This window comes from Brachionichthys hirsutus, unplaced genomic scaffold, assembly GCF_040956055.1.
Source record: "Brachionichthys hirsutus isolate HB-005 unplaced genomic scaffold, CSIRO-AGI_Bhir_v1 contig_862, whole genome shotgun sequence".
Lineage (NCBI taxonomy): Eukaryota > Metazoa > Chordata > Actinopteri > Lophiiformes > Brachionichthyidae > Brachionichthys > Brachionichthys hirsutus.
In genome coordinates, this window is record NW_027180378.1 from 112,374 (window position 1) to 134,830 (window position 22,457).

Sequence of the window (22,457 nt, forward strand, 5' to 3'; positions counted from 1 at the left end):
ATGAACTCCGTCTTCATAGCAGTGTTACTCGGAGTGGTGAGTAACCTCTTAAAGTGTGAGTTTAATGTTTCTCACACATTTACCGTGCGTAAATCCCTCCAGTGTGCGGACACTAAATGCTAGATAGTGCAGAGAGTTTGTTATAAACTTCAAAAACAATGTGATGATGATGATGATGATGAATATATTTATTAGAATGTTAGAGTACAAGTACAGTCACACAGTAGCATGTATTACAGTACAAGTACAGTCCAGCATACTGTCTCAGAGGAGCATTTCAAAAAAGCCCTTGCGGTCTTATTTCCGTTGAAAGTCCTTCGTACATAAATCATCGACAATTAACAATACAAATAAAACGAATATTAAATTACTCAATTGATGCAAAATAACAATAAAATAAAAATAAATTACGCCACAGGTGCAAAATAATTAAAATTAAAAAGACATAATATGTACAAGGTAGGTGGACAAGAAAGGGGGGGGGGGGTTGATCCGAAGAGAGTCGTGATGACTATCTCCGTTTGTGCCCCCCTGAAAGGTGAATTTTAGGGCCATTTCGAATGAGGCCAAAGAGGTGCATGTTTTGAGGGCAGTTGTAAGTTAAGTCTAAGTGAATTTTTGTACCATAACTGACTTAAAACTCAAATGTTACAAGTTTTTAGTCCATTTTTGACACACTAACCTGAACCTGCACCTGTCCGGACGTTGATACTTTATATTTGCACTTGCTGAGGGGTGCAGTTCCACCCTTCTCAGTAACACATGGTGCTACAGGAAGGACAATACCTCAGCAGTCTCACCAATAACCCGTTCGTTCAGCGATGAGGCTTCCAGTGACCTCCCTGAATTCTTCCAACCAGTCGAAAGGTACAGCAGGAATCTCAAGAAGACACTTCTAATGAGTCACATGCTGATCTGTGTACGATTCTCTTGCTTTGATGCAGGCCCAGGAAGCAAAAAATATTTTCATGCATTGTCTTCTATATCTCGCAGGACGTGACCATTCCAGGCTAGGCGGGGCTGCAGGCCCGGCTAGGTTCTGGTTTAGAAACATGGCTGCATCCGTGATACATGACAGCTGCACCCACTGATGGATAAGCATCGCCTGCTGCCTCAGCACATGCAATATTTATACAGGTCGAACACCACCCCCCTCCTTCCACCTTCCACCTCACCCTCACATCGTCTCCCCCGCCCCCCCCCCATCCATCTGTCTATGCTTCACACAGTTGATTAGAAGAGTCAGTCCATCCATCTTCAGCCACTTACCGGTATATGGATCCGGGTTGCAGTGCGCCCCAATCCACACCTCCTGGAGGTGGTGGATTGATTTGAAGGGTGTTAGCTGCAAATGCCTTTGCCACCTGTGTTATAGCAGCAGTTTGAGTTCACTTTAAATTGGCCCAAGCTTATAGGCGGGCTTGTATAGTGGAACTCTAATGGCTTAACGAGTGCCGACAGCTGAGGTCCAGAGGTTAAGTGCCTCCAACTGAAAATTGACTGAAGCATTAGTGAGATTGGTTGGAGCAGAGAAGTTATGTGTCCAGATGCTTTTGTGCATGACTTTGCATGCACTTGCCGCCCTGCTATACACAATGACCTTTGTGTTTTAGCTTTGGGGCGATCAGTTGACAAAGTCGAAGATCACAGTTTACAAGATCCCCGTAAAACCAATTACAGGAAACATTCCAGTAGAGCAGCAACTCTCTGGGCACCCTGTTCTTTTATTGTGCGAGTTTTAAATCCTATTACCAAATAATTAATCTGTATGGACAGCTCAACGTCTCTGGGACGTTCTGGTGTTGCACCCACACCTGGAGCTACGGTGATGGGGTCAAACAAAACAAAGCAGAAGCCAAAAACCTGACAGCTCCAAGACATTTCAAAGGTGTCAGACAGACATTTTGGAGCAGGTTTGTTCACATGTGAGGTTGTTTATGCACGTGTGAGAATGCATGTAGGCCGATGGGTGTGGACAGTGTGGGCCTATAAGGGGGCAGCTCACACAAAGTGAGAGAGGGGTTAATGTGTGTGTGGTGACAGATTCGATTAACCTCAAACTGTTCATTGCCTATACAAGCCGTGTGCAGGAGAGAGTGCTGCAGTAAATTATCAGAGCAGTCTCACTGTTTTAAAGATCTTATCATCAGTCGTCAGGACAACTAAATAAATATCACGTTTTCATGATTCACATTTTTATTGGTCATGTGAGATTTTGTATTAAAAACCCTTTTTTTTTGCAATAATACAAAGGTTTCAGGGAACAGCTAAATATTAAGACGGGCATGTTGCATGAAACGTCCAAATCAAAGGCCACTGATACATTCTTGAATATGGACCGCATACTTAAACAATACCATAGTGAATGTAAATGGGCCATACCACCATCGAGATCCTAGGAGGGTGTTTGTGATTATATTAAAGCTGACTCAGAGGAGCCTGAGGGGACACTTGATGTTCTTTAGAACATTCCAAACACACCGGAAACCCGATGGTTTAAAGTTGAGTCCAGCTCTCAATGGATACAGATACTCTGAATTGGAGCTGATTGTGTCGCTCTTACAACTTGAAAAGCACGCAGAGAGCGCTGACCTCTGCCAAGCAGGTCATTCCCCTCCTAATTGGATTTAGACCATCCACATGGTGATCTGGATCATCACCAAAAGGTTCTAAATTGTTCTTATTATCTTAATTCACCAACCATGAAAAGTAAAAGTGAATCAGAGTTGATGTGTACAGTATTTGTAACATATTTTTGAATCTGTAAATGGAGTTTTCAATGTTAAAATTTAATATTTTTTACTGACTCCATTATGGATCCGATCCGGATGGAATTCGGTGGTGACAGAGATCCCCACCCTACATGACTGTGTCAAATTCCATAAAAAAATCGTCATTAATCATTAGTCATTAACTTCTGATTTGTCTATGAAAGCAGACCTCTCTGGTTTGGTGTCAGAGGGCGCTGCAGTTATCACGGCTTCCTTAGGGGATAAAGGTGTGTTGAAGGTAACAAAGACCTGTTATTAGCATGAAGTGATATAAAGGTCACGTCAACTCAAAGGTCTCAGGTGAAGACAGAAGGTTGCTAAAGGCCAAAAGTTAAAGCACTCAACAGGTCAATGTTTGAAGAATGCAGACAAGACATACTCCATCTTTCGCTGGTCTAAGTGTGTAATACTATTTGCTTTTATTACTATATCCGTGTGTGTGACTAGTACTTATAAAATACACATATTTGATGCAGGATTAGAAAATGATTTCCAAGCTTTTTGTTCTGCGATCATTTAAAAATGACAGGTCCCAGGCATGTTCTGATGGGTATAAGCAGCAACTAAAGTGTGACTTTTCCTCCGTGCTTTTAGGAAACTGATGAGGATTCGGCATTTAGTATATATTTACCTCCACCAAGGTTATGTTTTTGATGTGTTAGTCTGTTTATATTAGCAGTATTACAGATAAACTACTGGATGAAGTTTAAAAATACACATCAACATGGGAATTAAGCTGGAATAACTGAGAATTCTGTTTTTTTCCCAGCCCACCATTCATTGCACAATCCTTTATATCTGTCTTGCAGCTTTTTGCTGGCCGGGAATGACTGAGCTTGTGGCTCCTTAAATAAATTTAAGGGAATGGAATATGACTCAAGGAAGAAGAAAAGAAGAAACAGCCTTCTTCACTGAACTCTGTTTATTTAAGTGCATTTTTTTATTTTTTTTTTACAATTTCAGGCCCAAGAAAGTGGTGAAAATAAAGGAAAAGCACTTATTTGTTGAATTGCTTATTTCAGAGTGGTATAACGTTGTTATGATTATGACAATACATCCATGTCAGCAATCCTTTGTCCCATTTTAAGTTATTTCTCTGGTGTTTGGCAGGTTGGGGTTCTGGCCAATAAGGAGGATTGTTTGTTGGGCCAGTACACAAGAAGCGGTGAATGCTGTCTGCAGTGCCAACCCGGTGAGGGCGTCATCAAACCATGCGGAGCCACACAGACTGTCTGCTCCCCCTGCCTTGACAGTGAGTCGCACACAAAAAACAACTGTTTGGTTTTCATGTACACAATTTATAAAGTCTGAGTGATGCAGAAGCACAAGAAACGATAGGTACATTTGAAGAGAGCAGAATAAGTAAGTAAGCCCTACGCCTAGATTCACACACACATGCTCATCGCGTCACGTGTGTTTTGAGGTTTTGGTCATGCGGCCGTGATTTAATGCACAAAAGCATTAAATTGCTTAAATTGACAATCTATCTGTAAGTTATTTCTCCTCTCATATATCTTCTCTTGTACTTTCGGGTCAAGCAACAGTTTTGATATTTTATGTCTGAGTCACAAGAATCACGCGGGATCGTAAATTACAATGATTCTTCACGGGTTACGATCCAGAAACCGTGTTGGATTGTAAAACCGTTTATAAATCCAGCCCTTGATGGTTTATGTAGTTTTTGGCAAGCGTCTTGTTTTATATGACATTAATAGTTTTATTAAGTTAACATTTTCTTTCCTGTAGAAGTCATAGCCATTATATTTGTTGAAGGAAGCACTTTATTCATGGCTGTTGGCGGTGTTTTACACAATCCTCTACAATAATAAATGTTAAATGTAACTTTGACTTACTATCTTAGAAACAACATTTTTCTATATAGTAGTTTGTAGTCAGCTTTATAGCTGTCAATGATAATAGTAGTTGCTGCAGTATATTGGTCTAAAGCAGATATCACAGTGATGTCCTTATCCTTATCTCCCAAAAGTATTTGGGATACAGGTGGTCGTCGACTTTGGGCATTTATAACATTTTAAACTGGAAATCATTATTATTATTAACTAACACAGACGAACCTTATCTAGCATAAACGTACAGTGTTTAACTGATTCGGCTGCATGCTAGCAAGTAAACTAAATGCCAGACCTAACTGTTTCAGCATTACTGGCCTCTTCATGGCCCTTACCATGTAGGGAGAGCGGCTGTGTTGGGCTGCAAGACTTCAGGAGAGCGATGTTAAGAGGATAGTTCAGTGGGATTAGTTCCAAATGTTGTTGCAGAGAGAAAACCGCAGAGGAGATAATTATAATTAGATAATCAGGCACATTGCATCACAGTAGTTAGGTTGGTAAGCAGTGACGATTTTGATTTGGCCAAAAGTCACTGAAGGGCTCAAGTGGCTATTTAAGGTCTTCTGTCAGAGGTATGCCTCTGATTGAGTTGAAAACAAGTCCAGGGACCAATGGAGTCTGCAAATGTCAGACTCCACAGCCAGGTCGTGTATGTTTCATAGGGCTTTCCTTGCATAATCTCCCACACTTTCCTGAACCCAGACTAGGGAGTAGTTGTAAACCTCTCTGGGCCAGTGAAGGATTGCAGATCACAAACCAAGCAGCTCCAGAGTCAGAAAATGATTCAGAACCAAGGTCATGGGAAAAGTCAAAAAGAATGTAGAGATGTAGGAAAGCAAAATAATGTTTAGTCATTTTCTTGTATTTGATGGAGCTTCTTTTGAGATTATATCTGTTTAATTTCTATTAGACCTTCAGCTACGGCTCAGAGGTTGTTGTTTTCTGTTGCATGATATGGAGGTTTTCAGTGTGGCTATTTTTCAGTCTCTGTGCTTCTTCTGTCCAGACATGCACAAACACAGTTATCGATGTGCTCTCAAAACTTGTGAGGCCAGACAGGCTCTCCAGCGATATTTTAAGAACACATCAAACATATTGATTAGATTATGATGCAGACTCAAGCGGAACTCTCTCTCTCTCTGTGTGTGTGTGTGTGTGTGCAAAAGCATTTGAACAGCTGCATATTTTGTATCTCAGACATCACTGGGTTATTTAGTCTGAGACTAAACTTCACCTGAAACATTGTAGTTTAGCAACTTTGACTAAATATAAAAGTTCTGTCTTGGTTTTAGCATATCAATGATGAATTGTCTGAGGTTGTAGTAAGGATGGTAAATAAAGACTTTTTAAAGTGTTTTTTCCCCTACAGAGATTAAATTGTATTTCTACAAATCTAAAGAAGAGATTAGAAAGCCTTTTTTTTTAAGAAAGCTCCAAACATAGAATGTGTAACTTATGTTGTTTCAGACACGTAGCCCATTCTTAATCTAATCTGCTCATACATCCATTTTTAAGAGATGGATATTTAGTTTCCAAAAGGCGTTCAGGCTGCATCTGTCACAGATAGTTAACAGGGGTGTGACTGATGTGCTTCAGGGGACTACTATTTTAAACACATGGAGGAGTCTGGATGGATGAACAGATGAGTTGAGATGAAACAGAGCATGTACAGCTGTGCCGCTGGAATGAAGACATGGAGAACTTCTCAGCTGACAGTTAATGGTTCATAGACACACAATTGTACACACAGAAGCAGACACAAAAACTCACGTACACACTAACCTCACGCTGAGTGGGTAAAGTCAAGAATCCTTTTATGGGTGTTGAAAACAAAGCGAAGGGGTGGAAGTTAGGCCAGAGTCTAAAGTACAGTTATGATAGTGTATGCTAAACCCGCAAAAGACCATCTGCCTTCCTCTCCTTCAACTCCCATCCATGCTGCAGGCTGGCGTTATTAATGTATTGACTTGCATTATTGATGCATGGCATTATGATAATGGATCTCAGAGCACTCTTGGGTAGGAGGGGGTTAGGGCAGTTTTAAGTGTGTGTATGTTTGAAGAGAGGGAGGGCAGAAGATAACAGGGAGGTGGGGGTAACACTGTGACTGGACAGGCCCACATACAAGGTTAAGGTCAATAGATTGTCCACTTCCTAAAGATATAGTTTAGAAAAAGGAGAAAAAAGATGTGGTAGGTTCCAAATAAGCATTTGCTTCAACCTACCCCCTTTCGGTTTATCAGGGTCAAAAAGCCTTTGAAATATTATACTTTGTCTCCGTTTCATTGAAAAGTGAAGTGAAATAAAATTCATTCATTCAAAAATGTAAAGAACTCTACCAAGATGCACAAATAGATTCAGCTCGAATGACACAGACTCTCATCATCTGCCCATTTGTCTCGGAGTCCATCGCTCTTCATCGCTGTTTTAATCTCTGCATCATCAGAGCGCTGGTAGGCTCATGCTACACACTGGAAACATGATATGAGACACCGAGCTACAAAGGGTCTAGACCCCCCCCTGTCTCCTACCGCACACAGTTATGGTTGTCTCCTCAGTTTCCACAGTGGTTGGTTGGTTGGTTGTTTTCTTTAGAGTCACTGATGCCAAAATGTGTTCCAAAAGAGTGACCCTGCATTTTGAATGGAATAATGTGATTGGAGGCATGCGACTGACCTTTATGAGTGCTGATTGGTATCAATTGTCAAACAAATCATGAGTGAGATTAAGTTGGTGGTGAGACATTCTAAATGTTTTAATGCATTTTTCATCTATTGTTTAGTTCTACGTATGAGTTAGGAAAACCTACATTTGAGAAAACTGTGAGGAACCTGACAAAGGATCAGCTGTAATTGAAGGACATGGAATTTTAAAAGGATTAAAGAGTTACTGTCAGAGCTCTTTTTTCAAGCATATAGAATGTTATGTTACTTTCATATTATATCATTCTATTCTCCCATCTCTCTCTCTCTCTCTCACACACACACACACACACCACACACTGCTCTTACAAATAGGTCTGTTGCATAATTTAGTGCGTTTCCCAGTTCTCTATCCAGCCGAAACACAATTCCATAAAACATGCAATATTGATTGTGTCCTCTACAGACAAATGTGTCCGAGGAAATCACGCAGAGCTACAAAATATTTATGAAATATATGTGATATATGCAAATGTTCAACAAAAAAACGTAAAAAAAAGATTTTAATACGTATGTATGTTTTTTTTGGGTTCCTGACCAACGTGAACCCACTGCAGCTACATACACACAAGGAAATTACACTAAATACGGTAGGCTTGTTGGATTTAAAAATAAATCACATGCTTTTAAATCCAAGTAAAGATGCATATATGATGTATTCTAGTATCTGAGGCTGGTAATTATTAAGTTATTATTTTAAAAGGGGAAAATGTGTTTGTGACTATTTTATGTGTCTTGTGACTAAGCCAAAAAAGTGCAATGAAAGATATAGACTGTTTAATATTTAAAATGCAATTGCAAAAATTAATCTGAAATAGAAATGTCTGGTTTGTCTGTACGCAGCTAAACTGTGCAGGCAGTCAATTTTCTTTTTTCAAACATCTCTTACTTTATGATAAGTTGAACACAAGATAGAATAAATGCATTCTCCTCTTGAAACACTTTACAAGCAAACACTTAAGGTACTGGTCAAAAAGCCACCATTAGAAAGTCATTAAGAGATATCATCTCCTGACCTTAGATGGATTTGTGGGTCTTACTGATGGTAGTTTAATGTATACATAAATGGTCCTCTATTAAAATATTTAATATCACTAGGCTCAGATTATGAGAGGACAGTCAGTAAAGGTGAGGTGTTTAATGCAGCACAGGTCTTCTGAGTCTGGCCCATTCTGTTCCAGCTGTGAAATTCATGCTGAACTGATGGATAAAATCAACCCAACGCTTCATGTTTCTTAATCTTGTAAAATCTGTAGTCTTTTGATGTAATGTTTTTTTTTTTTTTCATATTTTACAGTCAAATAGACAAATGAAAAGATTCTTGCTCTCTACATTTTTGCTCAAAATGACATGACCGGTGTTTATTCTGCAAATGTGTTCTACAAAGGATGGCTAGTAAAACAGAAGTCTGTCAGATGAAAAAGTAAAATATCTATTTTCTTTCTTTCAGGTGAAACCTTCTCGGAAAACTTCAGTCATACAGAAAAATGCCAGCCCTGTACAGTATGCTCAGGACTGATGCGCATGAAGGCTCCATGCACAGACTCAAACGATGCCACCTGCGTGTGCAACTATGGCTACTACATGAATGAACTCTCACAGCGATGTGAACCTTGCACCAAATGTCCCAAGGGCCAGGGAATGTTGTACAGCTGTGATTTTGACCATGACACGGTGTGCGAGGAGTGCAACGGGGACACGTACTCGGACCAGGAGAGTTCACGAGAACCCTGCATCCCATGTGGCACCTGTGATGAGGGACAGATGTTGAATCTCTGCACCTCTGTCACCGATACGTTTTGTCAAGGTAGGACAGTACGCTCACAGGTTCAATCGCGCACTCTCCTAGTTGAGCTTTGCTCTGTTCAAATATGGGGGAGCTGGTCAAAGAAAAGTGTGATTTTAAATATACAATACATAAAACAGGAAACTTCAAAATCAGGGCATCTGATCTGTCTATTTTAAGATGATAAATGACCTTGTCCTTAGATTTAATTGGTCAGCTATTCAGCAAACGACCGTGGTATGACCGTATCTAAACACTGTGAAAATATATCACGCAGAGGGGCCCACAATGATCCGCGTAGAATCTAGAGTACGTGAGCACATATTCACTATTGAGTATGACAGAGACAGTATGATTTACTGGGCTACCACATCGTTTTTCGCATAATCAGATAATCTCCGTCCAACATTGTACAAATGATTGACCCATCGACATAAATGCCACGGCAAAGCTGGTCTCATTGTTTTCATGGACTCATCCCTCCCAGAGATACAAAGACCACACTCTTTCTACATCGAGGCTTTCGAAGGAGGTCATATCTCCGAGTGGAGCTCTGAATTTCTTCTATATCATTGCACCCTTTGGGTATCATACGCCGAATCACAAATTCCTCATGAATACAGTCACTGCTCATTCCAATGACCTGATGCCTCACAGATTAAATCAATGCTTTTGTGTAAAGACAATGAAAGGATTCTGTTGATCAGCCATGAAATCTGGCAGGGCAGCGGTTTGAGAGATGGTGTTATCACAGTGGGGCAGAGAACAAGATTCAGGCTAAAGGGATTCTTTTGTGCCTCTCCCATGGTCCCATTTGGCCTGTGGGGGCTATCACTTTTGCCCATGAGGCTACTCGAATGAACAATCAATGAGGAAAACAGACAGGGAAAATCGAAAAAATATGTTTTGACTCTTTAAACTTTCTTCTGTTTTTGTCCCGTGTTGAGCATCTGTGAGTTCACATCCAGTAATCATGTAAAGGATGTTATCTTATAGATAACAATGGAAATGTTGCTTCTTGAGCTAAATCTGTTTGTGCATGTGTTTGAATCAAGCTTAGAGATCTACTCTGGAATATATCTCCAGTGATAGTAATCCAGGACAAACTGGAAGTCTCCTGAATTGGTTTGAATTCAGAGGGCTGTGACACTAGCTTAATGGCTTTCATTGATTTATAATGATTTATAACGCTTGCTCTTCCAGAGACAGTTGATAGATGATTCACCCTAGATGGAAATATAAGGAGCCAGACCTCCAGTACTAAAACATCCTTTAGATAAATCCAGTTTTCCTCAGGGTGAATTGCTTGCATGACGGCTCGTGAGCTATTGTGTTTGGGCTCCATCATCATATGTTATTCCTCACTCTAACCTAATCATGGGCTCTGTATTTCTAATGTAATGTTTTTACTGCATTATCAGTACTTACAAATCTGTAGAGCTCCCAGATGTCCATATCCATTAGTATTGCAGAGTCAGGCGACACAGGGCCGAAGGCTAAAAGCTGTCAGCGGGATGAGGGGAGAGGGAGGAGCATACAGAAGCAACTGCCTGTGAGGACAAGTTGTAACTTGAGATATTGGAGGCAGTCAAGGGACGTGAACTTCACCTTAAATGTACCAGAGATGATCAGAAATTATTACTGAAAAGAATCACATTTGAATGTAGGCCTTGGATAACCCCTATGTGCATTGTAAGGTGAAAATGGTGAGATCTCTGGTTTGCATTTTGCAAGTAAAGATAATCAGCAGCTTCATCTCTCAGAATGTAAAGCATGCTTGCACTGCCCAGACTTTGATTTAAGGATCTGAAGGCAAGATGCGTATCTAAAGAAGTGCAATATGACTTCCACGCTTCTGCAGGCCGGCCAAGCAGGGCCAGGGGTTGGAGGTCATGGGAGTCTTGTATTTGGAGGGGTTCTTTGTGGGAAGATCAGTCGGTATGAGTATCCTCTGGGGATTTGCACTGATCAACATGGCATAATTCCCACAATTCCTCCAGGGGTCTCAACAACACAAAACAAGTAAAGTTGTTTAACCACTTTAAGAGTGATGTCTACTATGTTATTGTGTAGTGATACAATCTAATGTTGAGTGGGCCAATCATGTCTGCTCGAAATTATGAAACTACTTAAGCATTTAATTTCTAGCTGATAATATATTTTGAATACATTATGATGTTGTCTGGGGTTTAATGAGGAAATGTAAACTAACATATCTGGAAAGTTGCAAAATCTTTATCTCCTATTTGTTTATATTTGTTAACTTGTATGTTTGACTATTAGTCCGATGCATTCATGCTTAGATCCTTTTAAGCCGATATAGTGTGCAGAATAAAGCTTTGCAAATCCTTCAAGTGGAAGGAACTCCCAGAAGTTGTTAAATGCTTTTTAGACTGCATGTGCTAACCTATAACCCAAAGGTTGGGTTGCAGCTCCTGTGGCAGCAAAGGCAGCGGGTTGCGGTTTGCAGCAGCAGCACATGTGCAGAACTTTGCATTATTCATGCACATATATGTTCCGAGCGAAAGTTTAATCACATGCATGCATAGAGACATTGCAGATTGCATTGATAGTCCTTCCTGGTCTTCTGGACCAGAATCAATAAAATTACTTACTGAACATTGAAGGTCTAACACACTATATGGATTATTGAAGGATGAGTGGGCATCTTTTTGTGAGGAAGCAAGAGGGGGAAGGGCAATATGGCCGAGTGCATTTGGTTATTGACTTGATAGGTGAGTAGGAGGTGGGAGCTATTTCCTTCCTGAGTTTGGTTGACCTTAACGATTGACAGGCTGCCCTCAATAAATCAGAAAATCCAATCTGCTAACCAACCCCATGCATATATCACTCAGAGCCAGGGCACATTAGATAAATTAAGACAGAACGATGAAGGACAAGGACATTTGGAAGGAGAGATGGTTAATTGGACAGTGGTTCTAAGTTTATCTTTTTGAAATGGCAACAGTCTGTTAGATTTTATTAACTAGAGCCAGAAAGATAACTAAAATAATGTTGCCTCTATAAATTGGTTGAAAACACCATCTCTGGCTGGCCTTCTAAAGTTTTCAAGTTCACTCCTTTTATAACCACATACTTTAATATGCACTTAATGGCTACTTACAGTATAAAAGACAGCAAATAAGATCAATACTCTCAACAGTAGATGATCCATGATGTGTAAAGACACAACTTTTTTTTTTTTTAAATGTACTCCAGGGTGCAGATTTCTGCTTTATTGCCTCTAGCGATTGAGGGCTTCATGTGATCAGTGCAGTTTGTTTATTTGTTTGCTATTGTGTTTGTGTGTATTTAACCAGGATAATGGCACAACAATTTAATGCATTAAAAACAATTGTAAAGGTGGGTCTTGTTGGAATAAGTGATCAGATTTTGATGCTTAGGTAGAAAATTGTATGGAACCTGTATTTAAGCATTTTTTAATGCTTGTACAATTCACACAAGATGCATGTGTTTGGAGGTGGGAGGAAACTGGAGCACCCAGAAGGAACCCATGTAAACACGGGGAGAACATGCAAACTCCACATGGCCTCTTTTCTCTTGCGCTCGATGCACACCACTACCAAGTTTGCTGCCCAAAGAAGGGGCTTAATAAATTGCCAATTGCAGCAAGCATCTGCCAGACAGAAAAAAAGGAGGCGACAAACATGAAAAATGACGAAGGCTAAAATGCTAATGGTTTCTGGTTTCCAGCATCCGAAGCATTTCCCCAATAGCTGTGAAGAACCCCCAATCTGAATGTGCATAAATAATTCACTGTCTTTGTTCTGCACAGTCACTCATTGTTAGACTACAGCTTGGTCAACACACATCTCCTGACTAATATCTCTATGACTTGGCTCTATGGGCTCAGTTGACCTTCTCACTTTAACCCATTTGCTCCCTCCTCCACACAGAATGGTCATTGTAATGATGACTGAAGTTTTAAAGTTGACTGTGTCTCTTTATGTGCTGCCAAAAAAAGAATCGACCCCTTGTGGTCATGACTCATTATCCTAAAGCAGTCTGCCACCCCTCGGGAATTCAACCCTCAACATTCCGTTGGAAATCTTCGAAGGTGATTTGGCCAAGGGTGACCACAACACTTGCACTTTCGCTCGTGCCGTTCATTCATGGCCACAAATTATGTTTTGTCACTCGAAGGTTTGTCCCATAATGTATTCACAATTGATATTGGAGGAATGTGCCTTGGCAAGCCAAGTCTTTCTTTGGGCATAGTTTGTCTTTTTATCTGCCATAGCAGTCAAGTGTACAGAATATTTCATAAAATAAACAAACAAGAAAAAAAATGAATTAAAAACAAGCTATATATATAGTCTGTAGCTGTATGATTAATGGTTTTGGTAAAATGTTACAAGTTATTTACAAATGGGCCATTACGGTGACGCAGTGCGGCGCCGTTGCCTCACAGTAAGAAGGTCACAGGTTCGAATCTGACTTGTGGCCTTTCTGCGAAGAGTTTGCATGTTCCTCCTACCGTGGTCTCCTACCGGTGGGACGTGCCTTGAACACTTCACCAGGGAGGCATCCTAAATAGATGCCTGAGCCACCTCATCTGGCTCATCTCAATGCGGAGGAGCAGCGGCTCACCCCATCTCTAAGGGCGACCGCCAGCCATCCTACGGAGAAAGCGAATTGGTTCTTGACTCCAAAATAATCCAATGATCAATGCTTTAAATCTGATCTATAGGCTACTGCTGAATTTAATCATTCAATATTTAAAAATGTCACACATATTCCTTGTTAGAAAGTGAAAGTAACTTCAAAATAATAACAAAATAAATCCATCGTTGAGCTATGCACCCGATGGTTGATAGTTGAAGAAAAGAATTTGACAGATGAAGCTTGAGCGCCGAGAGAGGGAACAGATGCTGAGAACGTGGCGTGGTCGATAAGAGCGATGGAGTTACTCCTCTGCACTCTCAGCTTTCTCTGGTTGACCTCTGCGAGTGCCGATCACATTCTGCCGCAGAGCAGGCACACACTCACACATAGGCGGGTGCACACATGCACGGTGCATCTAACCTACAAACATGCATCCACTTTCAAGGGTGTGTCAGAACTTGTGGCTACAATAATGAGATGGGTCATGCAAGGTAGGAATCGTGACAGAGGCACCGAGAGAAACTGTGGGAAGAGATGGTGAAAGGGAATCAACGAAACTGGGGCAACTGCATTCTTTACTCATCTCTGCTTGTGCTTGTTGAAACAATATACCGGTACCATAAAATGGGTTGCCAACGGTGAAGGCATCTCAATGTTTTTTGGGCAGGGATTGGCAGCAGTCACGGCTGATCTCAGGTGTAATGGCTTACATTAAAGACACATCGTGGCATGCATCGGAAGCCCCCCCTTCCCTCCCTCTTTGAGTCAACCTTTAAAGCACATGAAATAGCAGCAACACCTGTTTTCAAGAGGCTGGAATGGTGAGCTAAACCCAGGCGTGGTTGCTACCCCACACATACAGTACAAACCCTCTCCTTGAACTCAAATTGCTGAGACACACACTCCCACTGTTTGCATTTGCACTCATGAGAGAGCACAGTGCAGCATGTCTTTCTTTATGAGACTTTGATGTTGACAAGTAAACACATGCTCAGATTTCCATCCACAAGGTAATTCTTAATAGACAAAAGTCATGAGGAAAATTCCCGTAATTCCCCCAACAACCGAATAATGCTTAATATTAAATATAGCTAATGGTTTGTTGACAGGAGTTACATTTGTCATTCATGTAGAATGGACACAGAGCATTCAGGTTTGCACAACTATAATTACTTCCACCAAGGATGTTGTGTTTTCATTGCAGTTTGTTTTGTTGTTGGACAATTAGCAGGACGATACTGGATAGATTCCTGTTGGGGTGTGGTGGATCGTTTTCTACTATCTTGAGCATTGTGCATTTTTGATACGTTTCCATTGTATCAAAAAACAATTGTTCTGATTTCCACAGAACTTTGTGGAGGGGTGAGGCATGGGAGAGGCAAGTATGTGTGGGATGGTTTGGCCTGAGAGTGAAACTATCTAGTCCCCGAGTGTCCATATTTCAACATACTGTTTCAAGTTGTGATGTCTGTAAAAACCCGTTTCAGTAATCACACCTTCAGTACTTTAGTAGTAGTAGTAGTAGTAGTGATTTATTTCAGTCAGTATCTTAAATGAGAACAAGGAATTTAAAAAAAAATCAACAACATAACAATGACTGAAAAGGTATTGGCGGAAGTGAAACACTTATTTATGCCAACCCTTATTATATCTTGAATGAAAACACCCAACTTACATAGTAACCTACAAAATGAACTTTCACCCCTAAATGTCTGAGCCACGATCCGGACAAAGATTCCAGCTTTCATTACATTCTCTATCATTGATCCAGTTTGTTTTGATTTGAGATTATAAGTTTGCAAGTGTACTGTAGAACCTTTCGAGACATAGCTACATTCTATTGTCATCATCCACTTGACGAGTGACTGACCAGAACGACGGTCAGGTCATCATATAAGGGAATATTGTCCTTCTCATTTTCTGATGGCATCACATATTTACATTTGACTGCTGCAGGCTGTATCCTCCCCCCCCCCCCCCCCCCCCCCCATTCTTTAAACCTGACACTCTCATCCTCACAGGATGTCAATAAAGGTGTCAGCTTTCATGTAATTTATTTCCTGTGGGATTTTGATTTCTTATTGGACTATGAAATGCCTCATCTTCCTCTCCCAATGGCTCATTTGTAACCCTTTCCTTTTTTTCTTCTCCTTTTGTGGCTTTCTGTTTCTTCCTGTAATTGATCTGAAAATGTGTTTCACACTTGGAACAAATTGAACCAAGGTTCAGTTTTCTGGTCAGTTTCATTCAGATATCCGGATCACTTATGTGTCAGATTGACCTTGGTCCAGGGACGTTTTAGTGCATGAAATCTTTGGTCCAGGCAAAACAAGTTACAAACCGTAACGGCTAAGCATCCTTAGTTGAATGAGCTAAAAGGCTGCCTTAACCTATTCAGAGGAGAAACATCTGATGAAAGAACAAAATAGCTTCCCAACTAGAGTAAATCATGAATGAAATTCATCTAAAACTAAAAATGAATGGCCATCACCCCCAATTGCCTGCGGGCCCATTTGATGTCAGCCAAAAACCAGTGGCACCTGCAGGAAGGAAACAAAGGGCACATGAAAAAAGAAGGATAGAGAGAAACTACTTCTTTCAGATGACTGTTACCGGCTAAAATGGAATCAGTGTGGAAAGTGGTGCTGTGGATAGAAAGGATTGAATGATAAAGAGAGGGAGGAGGCATTTGTGCTGGACAGACAAGATTTCTGTCAATGAATGGATGGTATCTGGTTTCCTTTGTGTGTGTGTGTGTGTGTGGAATGGAGAAAGACAGACAAGCTATGGTGATGGTTTTGGGTTTTTTGTATGGATACGTGTGGAAGGACAAGAAGCCATTTGAAGCGCATCATCAGCTTATTTTTTTTACTTAAATGTATGAAAGTATTTTATGTATTTTGCGTTGCAGTACTTCAACATTTTCGGAAGATGAAGAGACAGTGTCAGAAAATATAAAAGTTAATATAGCAGAACCAAATGTTTTATTTTTTTTATTTTATTTCTTTATATAGGCCTATTTCAAAACCCGTCCAACTAGAGATGCAAGTATGGAATGCTATTAGCAACCAACATAACCTTGAGCCACGAGCTTTGAAACAAGGTGCAGGGTGAGCTAGATCCCTCTGGATCATAAAAGCCAGAGCTCAATAACAGGATGTCATTACGTGTAAAACGGTGGACAAGTCCAGAGTGCAAGCTCTTTGAGGTAATCTGTGAGGTCACTTAACACATCATGAGGAGGCTTCACTGGCCTGATAAGTCATTGCAATATAATCTAGGCAGGCTTTGATGCTAATTACCATGGAGCAAGTCAAAGTATGTATGACAATACTTGACACCCAAAACAAATGTCACATCTAAAAAAAAATAAAAAAAAAACAATTCCTGTAACAGCTTTTAGACTTCAGTTATTGAAATGGCATAAAAATTGCTCGGAGGCATCCTGCTTTAATGGATTTATAGGCAGCCAACTGAATTGGTTCCCTGAGAGAATATTTATTATACTGTATTTATATTGATAATAAAAGTTATTATCCTCTAAATTCATTCAGCTAAAAGCCTCACATTAGCTCGTACATCCGTTTTAAATAAGCCACAATTAAAAATGTTTTTGACCCATGAGTGAAAAATGGCCGGTTTGCATCCAGGGGCTACCCTTGAAAACCAGCAGGAGAATTTCCTGTTGATGATGTGAATAACTGTAAGTAAGTGACAGGCGAGGATAGGTTTCCACATCCGCGGTCAGGAGCTAATATGTTTGCTTAGTGTTGATGGTTGGAGGAAAGTGGGTAGGACTAGATGTACCAACTTGCTCTTTCTCTCCTTAATGGGTCGCTGGGGAGGAGGGCAAACGACCACGTGATATGGGATCTAATGCATGTTGGTGTGTTTGTATGCTTGTGTGCTCGCTGTACGTGTTTGCAGCATGAGTTATATTCATTATTTAATTGGACATACTGTTTGGAAGCTAAACAAAATGGTGATTTGAGCTTGAAAAGAGATGATTTGTCATGCATTTGTTGCCATATTTAAATCTTGGATGCCATTTTTCATTCATGTTTTCAAACTGATCTCCATCTGCTGCTGTCTCAATTAGACAGGAATGCCAGTCTTGTAATTTTATTGCTCGTCTATTGGCATCCCGATATTAAATTGCTATAAGCCGGTTTTAAGTACTCCGTACTTAAAAAGTGAAGATGTTTATACTACGAACAGCAGTGTATGCAGTAACCAGTGCTTGAATTTTTAGTGTCATCTTGGTGTCAAGACTACATTATTTATACATATCCCCTTAGACTCTATAGCCTTGAGCAGAATTGAGGAATTAGCAAATGTCCTGGTCCCGTTTTTAGCATTTGTCAGCTTGTGGTTTTCAAACTAAACCTTATTTTTATAGGTGACTGATAAAGCTCTGATTGGTTGTTTGCCGCAAGAACTCTAACATTGCATTCACATTTTCAAAACTTTAGTATGGTTTCATTTTCATTTCAGTCACCAAACTCTGGTGACTGAAAGCAGTTTATTCAGAACTTGAATATGTTTTGTCTTTATACTTATCGATAAAGGCATTTAAAAGCTGACAAAAGATAAATAACTGATGTTCTTTATTAATATTTACAGGCTGCAAATCGACCACGTTATGAATAATTTCTGCATTAATGTGCACAGTAATAATTATTACTGTGGGACCACTGACAGACTCAAGAATAATAGAGGCACAGCAGTTCTAATGGCTTTTGACCCATTGATTAAGACCAAAAAAACACTGCCAAATAATTTAAATAAATATATGTCATTTATATCCATCATGCACTTCAGGCTGAGTTCTCAACAGTTCACAGTAATTTGAAATTCTGTCTGCTTTGTGTGTGAAGTTTTGATATGAAAGCACATCTCTGAATCTCAGTGTTGTGTTTAAGAAGCTCTTAATAGTTTGAATGTACAGGAAATGATGCAAATATTGAGGAAGTTCATAAAATTGTCCCTTCATGTCGATTCCTTCTTCCCAGTTACTGGTACCGACATTCCGGTGTCCGTCACGCCTGACTTCATGCCCCCCTATGAGGAATTTTCACCAGATAGCCTCCCACCTGAAGGCCCTATGGACAGCACCACCACATCCACCACAACTACGAATGGCGACTCCCAGGAGCGGCTCTATGATGGTCTGAACGACAAACTCATACCCATCTACTGCTCCATCCTGGCAGCAGTTGTGGCCGGCCTCGTGGCCTTTATCATCTTCAAGAGGTAAGGCTAGAAGCCAAATGATGAATGGAAAAAATGTGCAACCCACACGAACAGGATATATAGTGGAAATCCAGGTGTGAACAGGTGTCACATGCATGCTTGTTGTGGCTCTTTATTAGCGGACAGGTGTAAAGAGTGTTTCATTTATGCATTTTATGGATGTTAGAGAACTCAAACGATGAAGAGTCATGATGGTTTCATCTCAAGGGGTTTTATCCTTTCAAATAAATAAATAAATAAATAATATTTCACAGAAGAAGCGGGAATTTTGAAAATAATTAGTTTTCAAGCATTTAGTTTGTTAAAAAAATCTTGGTCTTTATATCAGTGTACATCCCAGTCCTAAGGCTCTGGCCAGATGGTTTAAATTTGTTACTCTGTCTATTTCTAATTCTGTAAATAGCATTTTATAAATGATAAATTCAACACTATAAGGGAAGAGAGATACTATTGGATTCTCATTACAAATTTATATGGACAATGAAATCCAATCAGATTTTGAAATTCAGCACTTTCATATTTAATGAAGTCATCTGCTGCTTTTTTGGATGACAGCTCGACGTTTTCCGGTGGACAACAATATGGTCACATAATAGCGTTCTGTTTCCTAATATACAGTGGCTTTCAAACGTATTCATACCCCTTAAACCTTTCAACAATTTTTCACATTAGGACCACACATATAAATATATTTCATTGGAAATTTAAGTGAACATGGGACACAATTGTGAAGTACAAAGACAATTATTCCTGATATCTTTTTTTTAATGTCTTTTTTTTAACAAATATAAAACTGAAGTGAAGTGTGCAAAACAAATTTTACTGATGTTTTCACCATCAATCTTTTATGATGCCGCTTAGGTGACATATTTGTGACAATGTGATTATTGTGATAATAAAAACAAATCCAAAGAATTGTAAATTGTCAATAATTACAGGTTAAAGTTATATTGTTATGTTTTCTGTTGGACTACAAAAATAATTATGTATAATTAGAACATTTTCTTTGCACAGTTTAAGGTTTGAACATGTGGTGGCTCGCTCTATCCCCACAATATGTTAGGGTTATTTTGATCATTCTCCATTTAATTTACAAATTACAACACAGATACAGATTGGTTAAATTAACAAGTTATTTGGGCATACATTTTCCAATAAGGTACACACTTTGGTTAATGTTTGTCTAAATCATTTACTTACACTGGTTTCTTTCTTGTGAGGTTGGGAAAGAACCAGAGCCAGGGGTGGAAGCCATCTTTAACAGCATGGACTCAACCATATACACATTGACCTGAGGGGGGAATACTATTCCTAAATTAACTTTTGACAAGTTCATTTGTTTAATCACTTTAATATTCACTTATTAATTTTTGCTAAGTTATAATTATTTTTGCTTTGATTACTTTAAGAGCTAATTTCTCTAAATTGGTTGTGTCATGCCTCCCTCTTGTGTTAATTGAGTTACTCCACCCCTATTTAAGAATTCTCTTTGTTTTGTTTTTTTGTCTTCAGTCCTTGTTAAGTTGACCTCGGTTGGGTTGGGCCCATTCTTCGTTATGTATTATTTGAATTCATTTTTGACTTGTTTGCTCACTTGATAAATATTCTTAAAATGCATTAAATTAGAAAATTCTCAACTTTTTAAACACCTTTGTCCTTGCTTTTTTGAATGATCCACGATGGAACGCACAAACAATTATTATCTAGCTGCCAGTACTAGTTCTTAGTTGGGTTAAGGTAAACATCACAACAAATACTGTGCTGAGCTTAAGTGACCTTCTTCACTGTAGTGATAATAACCATACAAATAAATATTGACTGATAGTTCGAGGTGAGACATGGACAATGTAAAACATTTTGCTGACCTGTCAATGATCCCCACTTCCTGTTGTTCATCACTCTATAATAAAGTTGTCTGATGGAAGTCTAGAGGGTATTGTTACTCGAAAATAAAGTTCTCATTTTGAAAGTCAAAAGTTCACATGGCAAGATTAGAATCTTTTTCCCTTGCTTCATGGCTTGTTTTTTTCCCAGATGGAACAGCTGCAAGCAAAACAAACAAGGAGCCAACAACTGTACAGCTAATCAAAACCAGACTCCGTCACCTGAGGGCGAGAAGCTGCACAGTGACAGTGGCATTTCTGTGGACAGCCAAAGTCTCCACGAGCAGCAAGCCCAGACTCAGGCACAGACAGGTAATACGCTGCTACCTGTGCATCAACAGAAGCCACTCCATTCACACGAAGGCAGATTGTTTATTAAGATGTAGCACTTACAACTGGGTTGCAATCACAATTTCATCATTTAAACTCTTTGTTTATCCGGTGCTTCACTCCTCTGGTAACACGTTACTTCGAATCCACAAATCCATCTGTTGGATTTTTGTACTAATGTGTTCTATAATGGGAACGCACCATGTAGACTGAACTGTTCCACCATATCAGTCAAAAGAAAAGTATTCCCCCTTGGGATTGTGGCCCCTGGCGACTCCATCCGCTCCACCAAGAATATAACCTTTCAAGTGTGCGAACAACAAACATAGATTGCAAAACCAACAGGGCTAAACTGTTTTGTTTTTTCTGGCGGCATACGGTGTTCTCGTCCTGTCTTGAAAAACCAGTTTGAGAGAACGTAGGACATTTAAAAAATCACATGTTTGCCCAGAAGATAATAAAGGAAGACCGCAAAGTGAGGGAGGAAATAGATTGTGGAAGTTTTCTCTCTGAGTTTGAACATGATCTTAATGAAGAAATACATGGAATGTCACAAGACTACTATTAACCGCTTAACATGGTTTCTGTTGTTGTAAATACACCCATTGCGTTTTAGTAGTAATTACAGGCAATTAAAAAAATCTAAAGAAGATGAAGGTAGAACCTTTCCCATATTATGTTAGTTAGTCGTCATAGAATGCCTGTATTTACAACATAAAATATGTAATCAGATAATTTCTTTACGTGAACCGTAGCTTCAAGGTAAACATTGTTGTATGGTTTAAATATCACATTATTATCACATTGTTATCACTACATGTTCTTAGAATTAGATAACACATTAAAATATATATATAACCTGAATTTGTTCTTTTAAATTTGCAGTTGTCACCATAGATGAAGAGCCTTGTTTGCTCCTTCCTCTCCAAACCAGAGAGAAAGTAGAGAAGCTGCTTTTCAGGGGTAACGAAGGAGACGATTGCAACCACATGGATGACAGCGACTGGTGCAACTTGGCGGGCCTCCTGGGATATGAGGAGGAGCGGATCACAACTTTCCGGCAGGATGAGCATCCCGTCTGCGCGCTCCTGTCTGACTGGGCAAGCAAGGACAGCGCCAGCATTGACACGTTGTGCACGGCGCTGCGTAAGATCAACCGTGATGACGTCGCCCAGAGCCTGGTGTTAAGCCCAAGTGCTCCAAAGCCGACCGCAACTTCTGTTGTGTGACTTATGCTTAACAGCGAGCAAAACTCC

At 39.8% G+C, this 22,457-nt stretch overlaps 1 protein-coding gene across 1 annotated transcript; it reads left to right on the plus strand.

The window, feature by feature from the left end:
- On the plus strand, positions 1 to 22,430 carry LOC137914306 (tumor necrosis factor receptor superfamily member 16-like). The gene is made up of 6 exons (XM_068757911.1): positions 1 to 36; positions 3,882 to 4,023; positions 8,774 to 9,130; positions 18,748 to 18,988; positions 21,023 to 21,183; positions 22,087 to 22,430. Exons 1-6 carry the CDS (start codon positions 1 to 3, stop codon positions 22,428 to 22,430), a joined length of 1,281 nt encoding a protein of 426 aa, XP_068614012.1.
- The last annotated feature ends 27 nt before the right edge of the window (positions 22,431 to 22,457 follow it).